Source organism: Balaenoptera ricei, chromosome 6 (genome assembly GCF_028023285.1).
Source record: "Balaenoptera ricei isolate mBalRic1 chromosome 6, mBalRic1.hap2, whole genome shotgun sequence".
Classification (NCBI taxonomy): domain Eukaryota; kingdom Metazoa; phylum Chordata; class Mammalia; order Artiodactyla; family Balaenopteridae; genus Balaenoptera; species Balaenoptera ricei.
In genome coordinates this window covers 66,804,598-66,822,139 of record NC_082644.1, presented here as the reverse complement: position 1 = coordinate 66,822,139, position 17,542 = coordinate 66,804,598, and the positions used below count along the sequence as shown (strand labels likewise).

Here is a 17,542-nt window from a genome sequence, read left to right as displayed (position 1 = left end):
ATGAAAAACCACTAAGATAACTATCATCATTTTTATATCTTCAATTTTCTTACAAATGTATGACTGTGTGTACACAGCTGTACTGATAGGGTATATATACTCTCTACATTGCTCTTTCACTTAACAGTGTACTAAATGCATTTTCCTATGTTGCTAGATATTACAATGATCATTTTAAGAACTGCATAATCACTGAATATATCATAAAGTTCCTTACTACTATACTTATAATTTTTATCATTATTAATAATTCTGCATTAACATTTTCATGTACATACAGCTTTTTTCAAATGTGGGAGTATTTTCTTTAGGATAGCAAGATAAATTGTATTACTGTTCCCAATTATTCACTCCTCCCTCCCATATAACTTATAATGCCTCCCTGGGGAAGTAGCACATACATAAATTGCTTCGGTCAATTGATTGTGAATGGGAGAGAAATGAACTTCAACTGAGAAGACTCTGAAGAGCCATCACATGGTCCATCTCTCCCATTAACTTTGGTCCTGAGATTAAAACATCCCTGATGAGGGCTTCTCCTTCAGCCTAGGTCTCAGAATGAATAAGACACATGGAACATAATAACCATGGGATGTAGCTGCAGTTACTCAGGAACCAGAATGTAATGCAAGCAACAAATAAGCCTTTGCTATTGTAATCCACTGAGATTCAAGGGTTGTATGTTACAACTAAATTTACCAAAAAGTTGTCTGCTGTAGACAGATCAAGTAACTGTATTTCAGGAAATCTAAGAATATTAACATTTTTACAACTTTATAAACAGATAATCAATTTGCTTTCCTACAGAAAAAAATAACCATAAATGGTGGGGGAGGGAATGGGTGGAGAAACACTACAGAACCAGACACCCAAGTGACCCAGAGACTGGAGTTACCAGGCATGGATTTTAAAATAAATATTATTAATTATTCAAAAACACAGATGATAGCAAGAATTTCACTAGACAAGTACAGCCTATTAACAAAGAGTGAGAGACATAGTCAAATGGAAAGCCTAGAGCCGAAAAGCATAATAATTGATGTTAAGAATTTTAATACATATATAGTTTAATACAAAATTAAACACAACAGGAGAAAAAATTATAGATCCAGAGAATTAAAGCACAGAAGGAAATAGGGATGGAAAACATAGAAATGCTTATAATACATATGGGATACAGTGAAAAGGTCTAACATGAGTAACTGGAATCTCAGAGGAAGAGGAGAAAGAATGGAGTAGAAGCAATGTTTAAAGAGGTAAAGGCCAATAATTTCCCAAAACTTACAGAAAATACCAAGCTATGAATTCAAAAAGCCCTACAAACCCCAAATAGGATAAATATAAAAAAAACACACTCAGCACCAAGATCTTTGCTTCTGAATACCATTATCCACTAAAAGAACCAGTTCTCCCTAAAGATATGCCCAATTCCAGATCTGAGCCTAGGAAATTACTGGTAAGTGGGATCATCTTGTGCCAGAAAGTAAGAAAGTGCTCAGACAAACATGTCAGAGACATGTCAAAGGGACAGGCACCAGCTGAAGGGGCTGCCACTGGCCTAAACTGGAACAATTCATGCATCAAAATGATTATAACAGAATATAAAATCCATAAAATAAAACATACATGAAACATTGAAATAAATACAAGGGAGAAGAGAAAGCCTTCCTTCTAGCGAGCTCCAACTATTAACTATAGAGGGAATGACGGACCCAGAAAACAGCATCTGGCTAACATTATAGTAAAAATGCTTTGGGGCAAGAATCATCAATGATTGCTAAAACTAGGATCAAAGTTTCATAAGAAACAGGATATTTACACAGCCTCAAAATATTTATTACAAAGGTGTAACTTTACAAAGTACAAAAACCTGGCAAATATAATCAAGTGATAGAAGGTTAACACCGTCAGTAATCAGACAGACATTACATGCTCCTGATGTGATGCACTGAGAAGAACACAAATGTAAAAGGAAAAAGAAAAATGATGGTGGGGAAACAGATTATCAAACCATATCATGTTAAAATATATTATTACTATTACAATTAGATATTAATAAAGTTATATGATTAAAATATTAAAACCACATTGAAAAACAGATAAAGCTAAACTACAAAGGAAAGAAAGTAATGATCATAAAAATTAGGATAATGGCTAACCTTAGATGAGAGGGAGGGAGTTGTATTTGAGAAGGGGCGGGTGGAAAACTTCTGGGAGGGTGTAGCAAGAGTCTATCCGCTTTCACACGTGGGGGTTAGAAGGGTTTTCACTTTATAATAATTAAGTTCACACTGATATTTTTTATGTGCATGTTATATAATGACTGTGATGTATCAAAATACATCTGACATTTGATCCTGGATTGGAACTCAGACTAAAAAACAAAACAAAGGATGTTATTGGAACAATAGAACAATGTTATCGGAACAATAGAAATCTGAATATGTACTGCTTATTCACTAACAGTTTTATATTAATGTCACACTTTTTGAGTGTGATAAATGTACTGTTATTGAAGGAACATATCCTTGCTCTTTATCTACTGAGATGATTACACTGAGATTATCAATTGAGATGGTTTTTCTCCCTTACTCTGATAATGTGGTGAACTACATAGAGTGACTCAAATATTAAGCCATCTTCATTTACCATTAGTAAAACTGCAGGATGTAAAATCATTCCACAAAATCACTTGCATTTCTATACACTAATAATGAACTATCAGAAAGAGAAATTAAGAAAATAATCCCATTTCCAATTGCATCAAAAAGCATAAAATACCAAGGAATAAATTTAACCAAGGAGGTGAAAGAAATGTACACTGAAAACTTTAAGACACTGATGAAAGAAACTGAAGATAACACAAATAAATGGAAGAAACTGTGTGCTCATAGACTGGAAAAATTAATATTGTTAAAATGTCTGTGCCACACAAAGCATCTACAGATTCAATGCAATCCCTATCAAAATTCCAATGGCATTTTTCACAGAAATAAAACAAACAATCCTAAAATTTGTATGAAACCACAAAAGACCCCAAACAGCCAAAGCGACTTTAAGCAAGAAGAACAAAGCTAGAGACATCACACTTCCTGATTGCAAACTATATTACAAAGCACTAGTAATGAAAACAGTATAATACTGGCATAAAAACAGAAACATAGATCAATGGAACAGAATAAAGTTCAGAAGTAAACTCACATATATATGGTCAATTAATTTACAACAAAAGAGCCAAGAATATACAATTGGTAAGGGACAGTCTTTTCAAATAAATGATATTGGGAAAACTGAACCGCCACAAGCAAAATAATAGAAAGGGACCACTATCTTACACCATACACAAAAATTAACTCAAAATGGATTGAAGATTTGAACATATAAGACTGAAAGCAGGGACTTCCCTGGCGGTCCAGTAGTTAAGACTCCGAGCTTCCAATGCAGGGGTAGCGGGTTCGATCCCTGGTTGGAGAACTAAGATCCCGCAAGCCGCGTGGCCAAAATAAATAAATAAATAAATAAACAAACAAACAAACAAACTTTAAAAGACTGAAATCATATAATTCCAAGGAGAAACCATAAACAGTAAGCTCCTTGACAGTGGTCCTGATGATGATTTTTTGGGTAAGGCAACAAAAGCAAAAAACAAACAAGTGGGACTACTTCAAACTAAAAAGCCTCTGCGCAGCAAAGGAAACCATCAACAAAATAAAAAAGGCAGTGTACTGAATGAGAGAAAATATTTTCAAATCACATTTCTGATAAGGGGTTAATATCTAAAATATAAAGAATTCATACAAATCAAGAGCAAAAAACCCCCCAAACAATCTGATTGAAAAATGGACAGACGACCTGAATAGACATTTTTTTCCAAAGACGACAAACAGATGGCCAAGAGGTCCCTGAAAGGTGCTCAACATCACTAATCATCAGGGATATGCAAATCAAAACCACAGTGAGATATCATCTCATACCTGTCAGAATGGCTATTACCAAAAAGACAAGAAGTAAGTGTTGGTGAGGGCGTGGAAAAAAGGAAACCCTTGTGAATTTGGTGGGAAAGTAAATTGGTGCAGCCACTATGAAAAACAGTATGGATGTTCCTCAAAAAATTTAAAAATAGACCTACTGTATGATTCCATACAGTAGGAATGTGGGTATTTATCCAAAAAAAACAAAATCTAACTCAGAAAGATATCTGCACCCCCATGTTCACTGCAGCATTATTTACAATACCCAAGACATGGAAGCAACCTAAGTGTCATCAATGGATGAATGGATAAAGAAAATGTGTGTGTGTGTGTGTGTGTATACACACACACACACAATGGAATATTATTCAGTCTATCCTAAGTGAAATAAGCCAGACAGAGAAAGAAAAATACAATACAATCTCACTTATATGTGGAATCTTGACCAAAAAAAAAAAAGAGGACTTCATAGATACAGAGAACAGATTGGTGGTTGCCAGAGATGGGGGGGTTGGGAGATGGGTGAAATGGGTGAAGGTGGTCAGAAGGTACAAACTTCCAGTTATAAAATAAATAAGTCATGGGGATGTAGTGTATGTACAGCATGGTGATTAAGTTAATAATACTGTCTTGTATCCTTGAAGGTTGCTAAGAGAACAGGTCTTAAAAGTTCTCAGCACAAGAAAAAAATTTGCAACTTTATGGTGATGAGTGTTAACTAGACTTACTGATGATCATTTTGCAATATATACAAATATTGAGTCACTATGTTGTACGCCTGAAACTTAAAAAATCTTGTATTCCTGAAATAAGCTCAACTTGGTTGGAAAGCATTATCTGTTTTGTATGTCTATATACATATATGTACACATATACACATACACATAAATACACATATATTGCTGGATTCAGTTTGCTAATACTTTATTTAGGATTTTTGCATCCAAGTATGGCATATATCTACCAAAAGTATCTACCAAAGCTGAAATTACACACACCTTATGACTCAGTAGTTCCACTCAGAAACGTGCATACACAAATGTGTGTAAAGACACTCATAAGAATGTTCCTAAAACCACTCATAAGAGCCAAAGCCTAGAAACAACCTAACATCACTAGTAGAATGGATATCCTTATCAATGGAATATTATTCAGCAATGAAAAAGAATGAACTAAACACAACATAGAGGAATCTTACAGACATAATACTGAGTGAAAAAAAGCCATACACAAAAGAAAACAGCGTATGAGTCAATTTACAGAACGTTCAAACACAAGCAAGATTAAATCTATCAAGGCATAAGTTAGAATGGGGTACTCTTGGGGAAGGAAGACTGAGAAGGGACACAGAGGAGGCTTCAAGCTTCTGGAGTACCCACAATACTCTCAATCTTGAGCTGGGTTCTAGTTACATGACTTATTCAGTCTGTAAAAATTCATTAAGCTGAGCACTCTCAGAGCTGTGTACTTTTCTTAGTTTATAATAAAAAATGAAATGAAGACACCTAAGGATATTATCAAGTTTAAGTTCACTTTATGCATTGTACCATAAAAAATATTTGAGAAAAACGTAAGATCCATCAGCAGGAAAGGGTTCTGAATAGCCACTGCCTGGCCTTTGACCCCTTTCAGATCACACTGCTGCACAGTAGTGCTCCAGCCCCACTCCAGCCTCTCACTGATTGTCCACTGAGGCCTACAGGTCACAGACAGGTCAAGTGTTGGTGAAAAAGGGAAGACTGGGGAGACTGGGATGGGGAAGGCAGATGAACTACTGAGTAAGACACTCCCTGTGATATAAACAGGGCAAAGGCAGCTCTTAAACAAGAAATTACAGACTTGAGGATTTTACTCACTGGTTATTAATCCTATACTATCCCAGTTTTACTGATGAGGAGCTGAAGCATGGAGCTCCAAGGCTGCAATGCTACGGCTGAGATTGGAACTTGGGTCAGCAGAATACAGAGGCTGTGCTCTTCATCACTACCTATCCTGCCTCCCCCAGAAAGCTCTTATCTTAATTATCTCATAGAGGAAGGTGGGAGGCACACACAGAAATATTTTCACCTTATAGTCTTTCTCCTGCCATCATCTAAATCCCATGATGCTTCCAGTTTCTTGTGCACCCATTTCTTCTTAAAGAATGAATCCCATCTTTCTTAAAGCAAAAGGCATGAGCATGTGTGATACTGAGGGGAGGCAGATCGCAATGTCAACAATGAAAAGTCAAAGTTCCCTGGAAGTCCAGAACCAACTCACACACAGCATCATTCCCTCTGCTCTGCTTTCTTCTAACTTTAGTTGGTAGCATCAATGCCCAGAATAAACAAAAAAAGGCGGAAGTAAAAAAGGAGACTGAGAGCAGCAAATAGTATTATGGAAGCCAAGTAAGATGTTTAACTCAACACTAATATAACCAGTCCCTTATGCATGGACGTGGAAGGTGTTTTCAGTTTTTCATTCTTATGAAAAAAAGCTGAGAAGATTATGCAGTACTTAGACCTATGCGTCTATGTGCAACTATTTCTACAGGATAAATTCCTGCAAGTGGACCTGCTGGACAGAAGAGTCTGTACATTTTTTAAAGTGATACATATGGCCAAACTGCCCCAAAACTGCACCAATCTATACTTCCACCAATAGTGTTTGAAAATGCCTGTTCCTCTGTATTCATCAGAACTGGGCATTATCATTCTACTTACTTTTTGCAAATCTAGTATTAAAAAATTCTTACTGTTATTTGAATTTACATTTCTTCTAAAATAAAACTTATTTGGTTTAGCAGTTTCTTAAAAAGTTAAAACATAAATTTACCATATGACCCAGGAATTCCATTCTTAGGAATCCACCCAAAAGAAATTAAACTATATGTCCACACAAAGACTTACACACAAATGCTCATAGCAGCATTATTCATAATAGCCTAAAAGTGGAAACAATCCAGATGTCCATCAGCTGAAGAATGGATCAATGAAATGCAGGATATCCATACAATGTAATATAATCTAGCCATAAAAAAGAATGAAGTACTTGGGAATCCCTGGCGGTTCACTGATCAGGACTCTGCGCTTCCACTGCAGAAGGGCTCGGGTTCAATTCCTGGTGGGGAACTAAGATCCTGCAAGCCATGTGGTGGGGAAAAAAAAAAAAGAAAAAGAAAAAGAATGAAGTACTGATACACGCTACAACATGGATGAACCTCAAAAAATACTCTAAGGGGCTTCCCTAGTGGCGCAGTGGTTGAGAATCCGCTTGCCAATGCAGGGGACACGGGTTCGAGCCCAGGTCCAGGAAGATCCTACATGCCGCGGAGCAACTAAGCCCAGGCGCCACAGTTACTGAGCCTGCGAGCCACAACTACTGAGCCCGCGAGCCACAACTACTGAAGCCCGCGCGCCTAGAGCCCGTGCTCCACAACAAGAGAAGCCACCGCAATGAGAAGCCCGTGCACCACAATGAAGAGTAGCCCCCAGTCGCGGCAACTAGAGAAAGCCTGTGCGCAGCAACGAAGACCCAATGCAGCCAAAAATAAATAAATAAATAAATTTTTTTTAAAATTAGGTAGCAATGATTATTCTAGTCACTAAAAACTCCCCAAACGAATGTCTCTCTGAAGTGACAACAGAGCACTAGAGAGGACAAACTGTTTTAACGGAAACGTTCCCAGGGCAGGACAAGCGCTACTGTGCAGGATAAAAGCACCTGTTGCAGAAGCTGAGGACAGGGTGGTCTGGCAGAGCTCCCCAGGACTCCAGACCCAGGAGGCCTCATCCTCCCTCTTCAGACATGGAAGCAACACTAACTAGCTTTCTGAAAGCAATCCCCACAAGAAAGCTAGTCTTTTGTAGGAAGGGCATCTGGAAGTGAGAGAGATACTGGGAAAGGTATTAGACTGTCAGAAAGTGCCCAGAAAGCTTTCAGGTATACAGTTTAGCCACAAGAATAAGCTACCAAAACCTAGAGGGAAAACAGCATACAAAGACTCAAAGAAAGGGGGAGAACATTCTTTACAAATATTTGTAGGATGCCCCTCTAGAAAACACTTAATTTTGAAATACTAGGATTTTACCTTAGAATGAGTAAAACAGTTAAATTGTATATATATTGCTAACTAGTAACAAGTCTGTTTTTATTATTAAAGTAATCATATGAAATGCAAAAAATTTAAACAATACAGAAAACTATAAAGAGTATCAGTAAAGCTGTAATGGCAATTCTGATTGTAAGTTTATGAAGCAGTGGAGAGTTCAAATTGGCTTTTCACATTTTGCCCCATCCTCCACTCTAGTCACACCCACCACAGCTCTGACAGCAATGCCCACCATCCAGTAGTGACTGTTATTAACAGTTTGTTTATATCCTTCCAAATAATGCAATTATATCTAAAATGTAAACTGTAGAATTTTTATGTCTAACTGTCCACATTTAGTAAAAAGAGCAGGACTGTAAATTAGACCTAGCATAAATGAGTACTCAATAAATGTAAATAAATAAATGAAATGACTTGGGTCTAGCCCTTGTTAACCCTAGGTAAGTATTTTTTTTTTTTGAAACACAATTTTTAAAGGTTACTTTCCATTTAAAGTTATTACAAAATATTGGCTATATTCCCCATGTTGCACAACACATCCTTGAGCCTGTCTTACACCCAACAGTTTGCACCTCCTACTCCCCTACCCCTATAGTGCCCCTCCCCTCCTCCCTGGTAACCACTAGTTTGTGCTCTATATCTGTGAGTCTGCCTCTTTTTTGTTATATTTACTAGTCTGTTGTATTTTTTAGATTCCACATATAAGTGATATCATACAGTATTTGTCTTTCTCTGACTGATTTCACTTAGCATAATGCCCTCCAAGTCCATTCACATTGCTGCAAATGGCAAAGTTTCATTCTTTTTTATGGCTGAGTAGTATTCCATTGTGTACACACACACACTATCCATTCACCTGTTGATGGACACTTAGGTTGCTTCCATATCTTGGCAATTGTAAATAATGCTGCTAGGAACATCGCAGTGCATGTAACTATTCAAATTAATGTCTCTGTTTTTTTTTTTTTTTTTGAATGTATACCCAGGAGTTAGGTAAATGTGTTTTAACCTCTCTGGATTATATGTACGAAAGATATATTAATATATACACACAGAATATGTATGCATTAATAAATACGCACAGAAAAAATTCAGGAAAGGCACAGACTAAACCTTAAGACTGGTTCTTCTCTGGGTCCTAGAAGTACAGGGGCAGGGTCCAGTGATAACAAATTAAAAAGTATGGATGTGAAGGTACTTAAATTATAGTACACTTCCAGGAGGGAAAATATACAAAGACACACTCCTGCCCATGTGCAGCCCTAGTATTTTCACCAGAGAAAAGAAAGACACAGTGTCCTCTTTGCTTACAGAATGTTCTCTTGCTGCTTTTTGATCTGGTGGTTGTTATATCAAGTGTTCCTCTTATCCTGACTGACATCCAAGAATTAGAGGAAAATGGATAATAGTGTTGCATCCACTGACCCCTATAAATATTAGGTACCAGCTTCTTCTCATTATTCAGATGAAGAGTAAACAGAAAGGTTTGAGGTGAAAAGAAGGGAGAACCTTGCTTCTGACCTCATAACCTTGAGATGCTCAAAGGTTTGGCTCAAGTTAAAATATACATTCATTTTGAGTGGTAAAAGTCTAAAGTAAGTTGGATGGAGAATATTAAAATGTGGTACTGTTTAGGTTGTGAAGACATACTTAGCACTTAACATATCTCTATAACTTAAACAATATCATGTCTGTGAAGGGTGCTAAAAAATAAAAAACAAGTTCCCATATCACCTTCTTCACTTCCCCTAGCCCACCTCATACCTCAAAACACTCCTCATTATTAAGCTTCTAGCAAATGCTACATCTCTGGCTAAAATACATTACCCAAATTTCTAATAGAGCAGGAAAATGGCATGAAACGACCAACATCAGATTTTAGTATGCCCTAACTAAACAAATCTGAGCTTTGAACTCTGATTCATATTACTGGATTTTTATGACATTAAAATTAATATTATTTTGTTAAAAACTTCAAAAAGACAAGCTAAAACTGTCTCATGATTTTAAAAGAATGTTCATTTCATTAGATTATTTACATTCAAAAAACTTCCACTTTTATAAAAACAAAAATAGCATTAAAATACACAACGTACAGCCTCACACACCTGTTTGGAATACAAGTTCTTTCCCTCCTACACCCGCGGCCTCCAGGTTAATAAATGCACGAATCAAGCTGGCCCACGGGTGCTGGGTAATAAAACCATGACTGGCCTGAATGAGAAGGAAAGAAAACAGATATCAGTTAAACAATTTTATACTATTAAAGTCTTTATTTTGCTTTTTTAAAGGACGGAACGTCTATGTTGATGAGGGGAAGAATAAAAAAAAAAAAAAACCAATCATTTTTTTTTCAAAGGCAGGATCTAAAGACATCATCTGTGTGTCTCTGTCTCCCTAATGGCCGTGTGCAGTTTGCTCAGCAGAAAGTCACTCTTCATAGAAGGCAGCCTGATTTCCATGAGTGGAGCCAAACAACATCTTTAGTAAGTGTGAGCCTGTGCAAAAGAAAGTGCAAAACAATAGAAGGGAAGGCGCTATCCCTGTGGTTGGGCATTCATGCTGTGTGCCTGCCTCAAAACATCTCTGAAACTCTAGAAAACCTGAGGCAAATAATTATGCCATCACAGAGCCCTTTTATGAATAAAAACACTGATAAGACGATCTGTTCTAAGTTGAGTTTTCAAATATTAAACATGTATACATAAGTGGCTGTAGATTTTTTTAAAGTACTGCCCAGTACAGTATCTCTTTTGCATGTCATTTTATGATACTACTCGAATGAATAATCAAAATGCATAAGTGTTAGCTATTGTTATTATTATTATTCTCATTACCATTATTACTCAAGCCTAGTCTTTAAAACAGTAAAATCTCACTTGCAAGACATTTTCCTCAGCACCATTAAAGAGAAATATGACAGCATGATGTAAGGCTTCTGAAGATGTTGACAAGACACGTAGGACTTCCAGCATCACTGAACAGCTAACTGCATCATCACTGGCACCTTTAAATCAGAAAAACAGATTTGCTTCTCAGATTTTAAAACCTTTACAGTATGAACCATTATGGCAAGAAACAGAGTTTTCTCATCAAGGAAGCATCACAATAGCTGCAAGTAGCATAGCTCTGTCATCATCTGGTGATAATTACACCCACCAGCAGTAAACTCCAGGAGAACGGGAATCTTTGGTTTGCTTGCTGATTTACTCTCAGTATCTGGAACTGTGCCTGGCCCCGCAATAGTTGCTCAATTAATACCTGTTGAATAATCAACCAGAAGGGACCTAAGGCAATATTGAAAACTGGCATTCTCATCGCCCAAAGCAATTTTTAAAATTCTTTATCCTTATTCCACGTCCTCTGTAGTATCCTCACTTCTGGTGTTCACGGTTTCCTATGTCATCTCCAACTGCCACCCACTCCCTTCCTGCTAGTTTTTCTGCCAAAATCATAAGAGAGGTCAGTGTGGATAGTGTAGCATTTTTTAAAGTTTCTCCAAGGGGATCATGTGATGAAAAAGTACAAAGAAGACACTCAATCTAGTAAGATACGGGAAAGGAGACCGATGACCTAAGTAGTAATCTTTGGTCCCAGCACTGATAAAGCAGAGAACCTCATCAAATCACTTAACCTCTTAATTCAGAAATGTTATATATTAATTAAAGGTGATTATAAAGATGACTTTAGGGCCAAGACTTTTTTAAAAGTACCATAAGAGGTCATTAAGGAACTGACTGGATATTTGATGATATTAAGGAATTATTGTTAAGTTTTTCAGTGAGGTAATTCATGGTGTTATGAGCATGTCAAAAAAAAAAAAAGAGTCCTTATCTTTCAACAATACAGCCCAAAATACTTACAGAGGAACTGATATAGCTGAGATCTGCTTTAAAATAGTCAAGGTCAGGGGTGGGGGGTAGGGCAGTAGAGAAGCAAGATTGAACTGTTGAAGCTGGGTGACAGGTACACTCAGGTTCATTAAACAATTCTCTTTCTGTATATATTTGAAATTTTCCATAATAAAATTTCAAAGAATAATCAAAGTAAATAGGCACAGTAACAACCCAGGCAACAGCATTTCTGGGTTTACACAGTGGGAGGCAGGGTGCTACAGAGAATAGTGTAGGTTTTAGAGTAAGAAAGACTTGGATGTAAATTCTAGCTCTGCCCCTTTACTATTTCCTGGTCTAGAGAGCAGATTAATGACATCTATATTTCACAGTTGTGTTGTGAGGATTGCAAGGTAATGCACAGGGCCTAGCATGTGGTAGGCATTCAGTGTTAGCTTTTCCTTCTCCTCTTTGCAAACTTAAGGAAGGCTCTGCAGCCAGCTAAAATGCTTGTTTTGGTGCTGTTAAATTCCAGACCCCATTCCTACTTGAGAAGAAACTACTTACTAGCTATACTTATCTCAGTACTGATTACTGGATTGTATTTTAATCGAAGTGAAACAAAGTAATAATTACCTAAGTACTATCAAGCAGGAAGTATAATGTAGCTATCAGTAAAAAGTGCCACCTTTCAAAAACCAAAGGAAACAAAGGATTTTTAACTTTGAGACTGTGACTTACTTTAAAATAAAAAGCAGTAAAATTTTTCTTTATTCAAAAGAAGAGAAATGGAAATTTAAAGATATATATCTCTATAGAGTTGATTAAAAGTTAAACTGTCCTTTTATCTTCCTTTATTTTAATGGCTCTGGTGTCTGAGAATAAACCTAGAGAAGGGTCAGGGTCTTTAAGAAAGTGAAGGAAAGTCAGAGGACAGTATCTATAAGGGCTGGATGCTTAACCAACATCCCTTTCCATTTAGAATTAACCCTGAAACTGAAGCCAGCCCCAGAATAACAACCTGGAACCATGCAGCAAACCCAAGAAGATATTTAAGGCCTTTCTGTGGGTAACATTACTCCTAATTGGTATCAGTTCCTAAGTTCCAGATACCTTGCTGAGAAGTACCCTTAAAAAATAATGTTTCAATTTGTTCATCCACTAAAAAAATTTAGGTGACAGTCTATTTTATGAACGTTTTTAAAACTATTTTTAACAATTTATTAATGACAGAAATTTCCCTGAGATTGTTGGCATAGGTATCCTTACAAAATTTTAGTTAAAAATGGGTTCCAGTAACCCACAAAATGCCATCCTTTCATTACTGGACTCCATATATGTGATTTCTAACATTTGGTACTGTTTGTTTCTGATACTTGTATACATGTCTTTCTTATATAATGCTCTTAAATAACCATGATGTTAATTTGTCCCTTCCTAGATTTTAAGCATCAAAATAGTGGGCATAGGGTGATGCTTATTTTATTACCGCTTTGAAATGGACATACAAGACCACTAATTTCCCCAGCACACACAAAGGTATTTCTGACCTTATAAAACAGATGAGTGCATACTAATTTTTGAAAAAGCATGTTACATTCTAAATGCAATTGGCAAGATTCCTAATTAAAGATATCCTAGTATGAAAAATTTTATCAAGTACATAAATTTTAATTTATAGTTTGTATAACTCTAGATGTTCATATTGGGGATGATGTAAGTTTAAGCAATCCGGAAGTACTTAATATTAAATAACTACTAATTGCAAAAAAAGGATTTTTCATGCCAGTTGCTATTCTATTTTACTCGTATTTAATCCGCATTTAATCCTCTAAGCAATGCCATTAGGAAAGTACTGTTATATCGCCATTTTTCAGATTAGAAACTGAGGAAAGAAGTTAAGTAGTTTGCCAAAGGGAACATTAACTACATCCTAATACTCTCCTTCCTTTCAAATATAGCTAAAAGAACTGACTAGCCAGGAAACCCAGGTCCTGGGCCTGTCTCAGATCAGTGGTGATCAGCTAAGTGTATTCCTGTGTCAAATGAGGGGACTGAACCAGATGCCATCTCACTGCAAATTGCTATTATTTTCTATTCTTCCCTATTTACAATTTCTAGCCACTGAAAACCTTTTTCTGAGGAATCTTACTCTAAAAAATTGAAGTTCGATTTAGGAGATATTGAATTCAACAAATATTTACTGGTCAGGCACTGTCCTAAACATCAATTACTCTATTCTGCTGAAGTATTTTCAGGGCTAGATTTATGGATTAATGAGGTACTCTACCAGTATGACATCCCCAACGGACCAACATTCTCACGTTATAGGTCGACAGAAACTGCTAGGAGAGTGAGCCTCCAAACCATGTGTCCCTTGAAGGCCAGTACTGTTCCTTTATCCCATAACCCCAAAGCCTAGCACGACACCTAGCTGAGTAAACACTTGAAGTGGCAGGACCTAACTCCATGACTGAAGAACACACACTGGTAACACTGATAAGGCTATTTCAGTCTGCCAGAAATACTCGATGCCCTGTCGCTGGGCTGCTGGCACTAATGTTTAAAAATTAAGAAAACAAAGCACTTGAGAGAATACTGAAAGGCAGACTTTAAACTAAATGATAATTATTCTAATTATCCTATCTTCCATCGCAATGAAAAGATTTGTCTAAGAAAATAGTGCCCACAATTGCTCAAGCAGCTTAGAGTTAACAAGCTTTCTTGTTGTGAGGATTTCAAAATGACTGAAAAACAGGCACAAACCTGGTGAGTTTGCCACTGAGTCAAAATGACAGTTGGCCAGGACAGCATGCTGGGCTCCATCTCTGGGTTCCAGCTTTACCACAACGTTGGTGATGTTGTCATAGTAGCTTGTAAACCCTCCCAAAAAGTCAATGCTAAAGGAGCCTGTGGGCCGTTGTACATCTACTGAAATCCTGTGAAGGTTGTTGCTCTGAACTTCAATCAGTTTAATCTGTTCCAAAAGGTAACGCACTGTCAGAATTTCATTTTCTGGACTTCCTGTAGTCCTGGGGCCAATGGATGTTATGTGTTCAAGATAATCCCTGGAAGCAACCAGAAGAATCACGATGACAAGGCGTCCTAGGCTTAAAACTAACACTTAGGGGCTTCCCTGGTGGCGCAGTGGTTGAGAATCTGTCTGCCGATGCAGGGGACACGGGTTCGAGCCCTGGTCTGGGAAGATCCCACATGCCGCGGAGCAACTGGGCCCGTGAGCCACAACTGCTGAGCCTGCGCGTCTGGAGCCTGTGCTCGGCAACATGAGAGGCCGCGATCGTGAGAGGCCCGCGCACCGCGATGAAGAGTGGCCCCCCACTCGCCGCAACTGGAGAAAGCCCTCACACAGGAACGAAGACCCAACACAGCCAAAAATAAAAATAATAAATAAATAATAAATAAAAAATTAAAAAAAAAAAAAAAAAAACAAACTAACACTTAGCACAGAGCAACTTTTCCTCCACACTTCCCCTTGCCAAAGAACAAGTTCTCTGACTTCTCACATAAAAGAGGCTGCCTTTAGTATTTCAGGTAACATGTGAAAATCACTTGCAAAGTTCCATCATTTTATTTTGCCTTCCATGAGTTCATCCCTTCAGTTTTCTACACTCACTCCACTCCCAACTTCTCCCAACCCCCATATCGAATCAATACAAAACCAAGAGATTTTATTCAAAATGTATCACTGCTGATGGCTAGACAGGACAGAATACAATTTCATTGTGTCACACTCTGGAGGGTTACTGACGGCTGGGTTACTGATTCTAAGTAGCAGAAACCAAAAGCAAAGACAATTAAGTCAAGAGGTTAAATAAGCAAAGAAAAACTTTTGAAGAATGGACTCAGCCCTCTCATTGTGCACACAAGGCCAAGTAACTTCAATTCAGGCCAAAACCAACTCTACCCCTAAAACAAACAAAAATTTTTTTTGTCTTTTCACTGCATTCCAAGTGAGGAAAACAGGGGGTGGGGAGCCGTGTTTCAGAAAGCCTTTAAGAAAATAAACTTCCAGCATTTTGTACTTAAAAAGTTTTCTAAAACACCATGGCTGTTGAAAAGTCTGCTAGCTTATGATTTTATGAGCTTTGACACACTTAGGTCACAATACCTTTGACTTAATTCACGTTTCCTAGTATACTTAAAGGTCTCTTGTTTTGTTTTGTTTTTTTTTAAAAAAGCCAAACCTTACACACCAAGGACCCAAGGACAAACTCCAGGAAATTGAGAAGTTCTGAAATAGTAAAATTTTGAATGTGCCGTCTTCCAGGGAGAGCCTCCATAGCTCTCAGGTTTGAGACCTGTGACCCTCAAAGATTTAGACCACTGCATTAGCCCCTTCGGACCCTTCCCAGAAAACCGAACTGGGTCCACAAACCTCACAGCCTTTCATCTCACTTGCAAAGTAGGAGAGCTAGTAAAAAGGGTAAGTTGCTCCGAAAGATAGGCGATTACTAATAACCAAACCATCTGCAGGTGAGGCAAAAAAGGGATGGAAAAGCCGGCGCAATCGCCCTGGCCACCCGCACCTGTACGACGAGCTTAAAAGGGGGCCGCGCGAGCCCCGCGTCCCGCAAATTGGGGCTCCAGAAGGGGAACGCGCCAGGCCACCCCACCCCACGTGCAGCCGGGCGGGGGCGGCGAGCCCGGGAGGCCCCGCGGGGGCAGGTGCACACAGGTGCGGGGTTCCGCACCGCAAAGGGACGCCCGGGCCCGGCGGAGGCGGCGGTACCTGGCTCGGCGTGCGTCGAACTCTCCGCGGTGGCCAACAGCGGCCCCACGCACCATGAGCTGCTGCAGCGAGAGCTGCACGAGCGCCCGCAGCGCGAGGAGGTAAAGCGCCAGCCCCAGCGAGGCGCGCGCCTCAGACAGTCCGGTACCCGCGCCCCGGCTCGCGCTGCCGCTCCCCTCCCCACTCCGCTTCCGCGTCCTCGCGCCGCCGCCACACGCGTCCGCCAGGGGCTCCTGCGCCAGGGCCTCCCTCTCCAGTTGCGGCGCGGCCGCCGGGCCGTCCCGGCGCTCCCCTCCGATGCGGTGCCGCCTCACAGCTCCCGACTCCGAACCCCACTCCATGGCCACGAGCGTCAGCAGCCGGTCCAACCGCCCCGGCCCGCTACAGCCCCGGGAGCCGCGGCGGCGGCCGCAGCGCCTCCTAGTGAGCGGACGGAAACTGCAGAGGGCCAAACTTCTTCTGATTGGCCGGTCCCGCCGCGCCGCGACCCAGGTTCTTCGGGCAGATTGCTGGCGGGCTCCGCGGCAGGGCCAACACCCGGCTGGGCGTGATGGATGTACCTTCTTATTCAGGGCTTCCCTGCCTGGTGTGGGGACAGAGATTAATAAATGGAAAGATAACCATAAACCTAGAAACGTGAGAAAAGAGAGATTGCTTTTAAAAGAATGCACGAGGTTCATTATTTACGCATCATGAAGAAGGCAATGGCCCAGCTTTCGCAAGGAGCGTTAGAATAGGCTCTGGAAAAAGTAGGCGCCTGGCTCTTCATATTAGAAACAGGACTGCGCAGAGGAGGCCTAGCCTCATGCTTCCACGTACAGTGATCTAATCACAGGTCTTCATAACCATGTGAGGTAACCATTGTCTCCATTTAACAGACTAAGATAAATAATAGCTG

General features: G+C 39.2%; 1 protein-coding gene across 1 annotated transcript in view; it reads right to left on the bottom strand.

Annotated features, from left to right (window-relative positions):
- ERMP1 (endoplasmic reticulum metallopeptidase 1) overlaps window positions 1–17,060 on the bottom strand; it is a 52,687-nt gene extending 35,627 nt beyond the window's left edge. Inside the window, exons 1-4 of the mRNA XM_059924773.1 lie at window positions 16,645–17,060; window positions 14,661–14,962; window positions 10,941–11,068; window positions 10,170–10,275 (exon numbers count right to left, since the gene is read on the bottom strand). Of these exons, the coding sequence (XP_059780756.1) occupies window positions 10,170–10,275; window positions 10,941–11,068; window positions 14,661–14,962; window positions 16,645–16,985 (877 nt within the window). The 5' untranslated portion in view covers window positions 16,986–17,060. The remainder of the gene's footprint in view (window positions 1–10,169; window positions 10,276–10,940; window positions 11,069–14,660; window positions 14,963–16,644) is intronic.
- Between the last annotated feature and the right edge of the window lie 482 nt (window positions 17,061–17,542).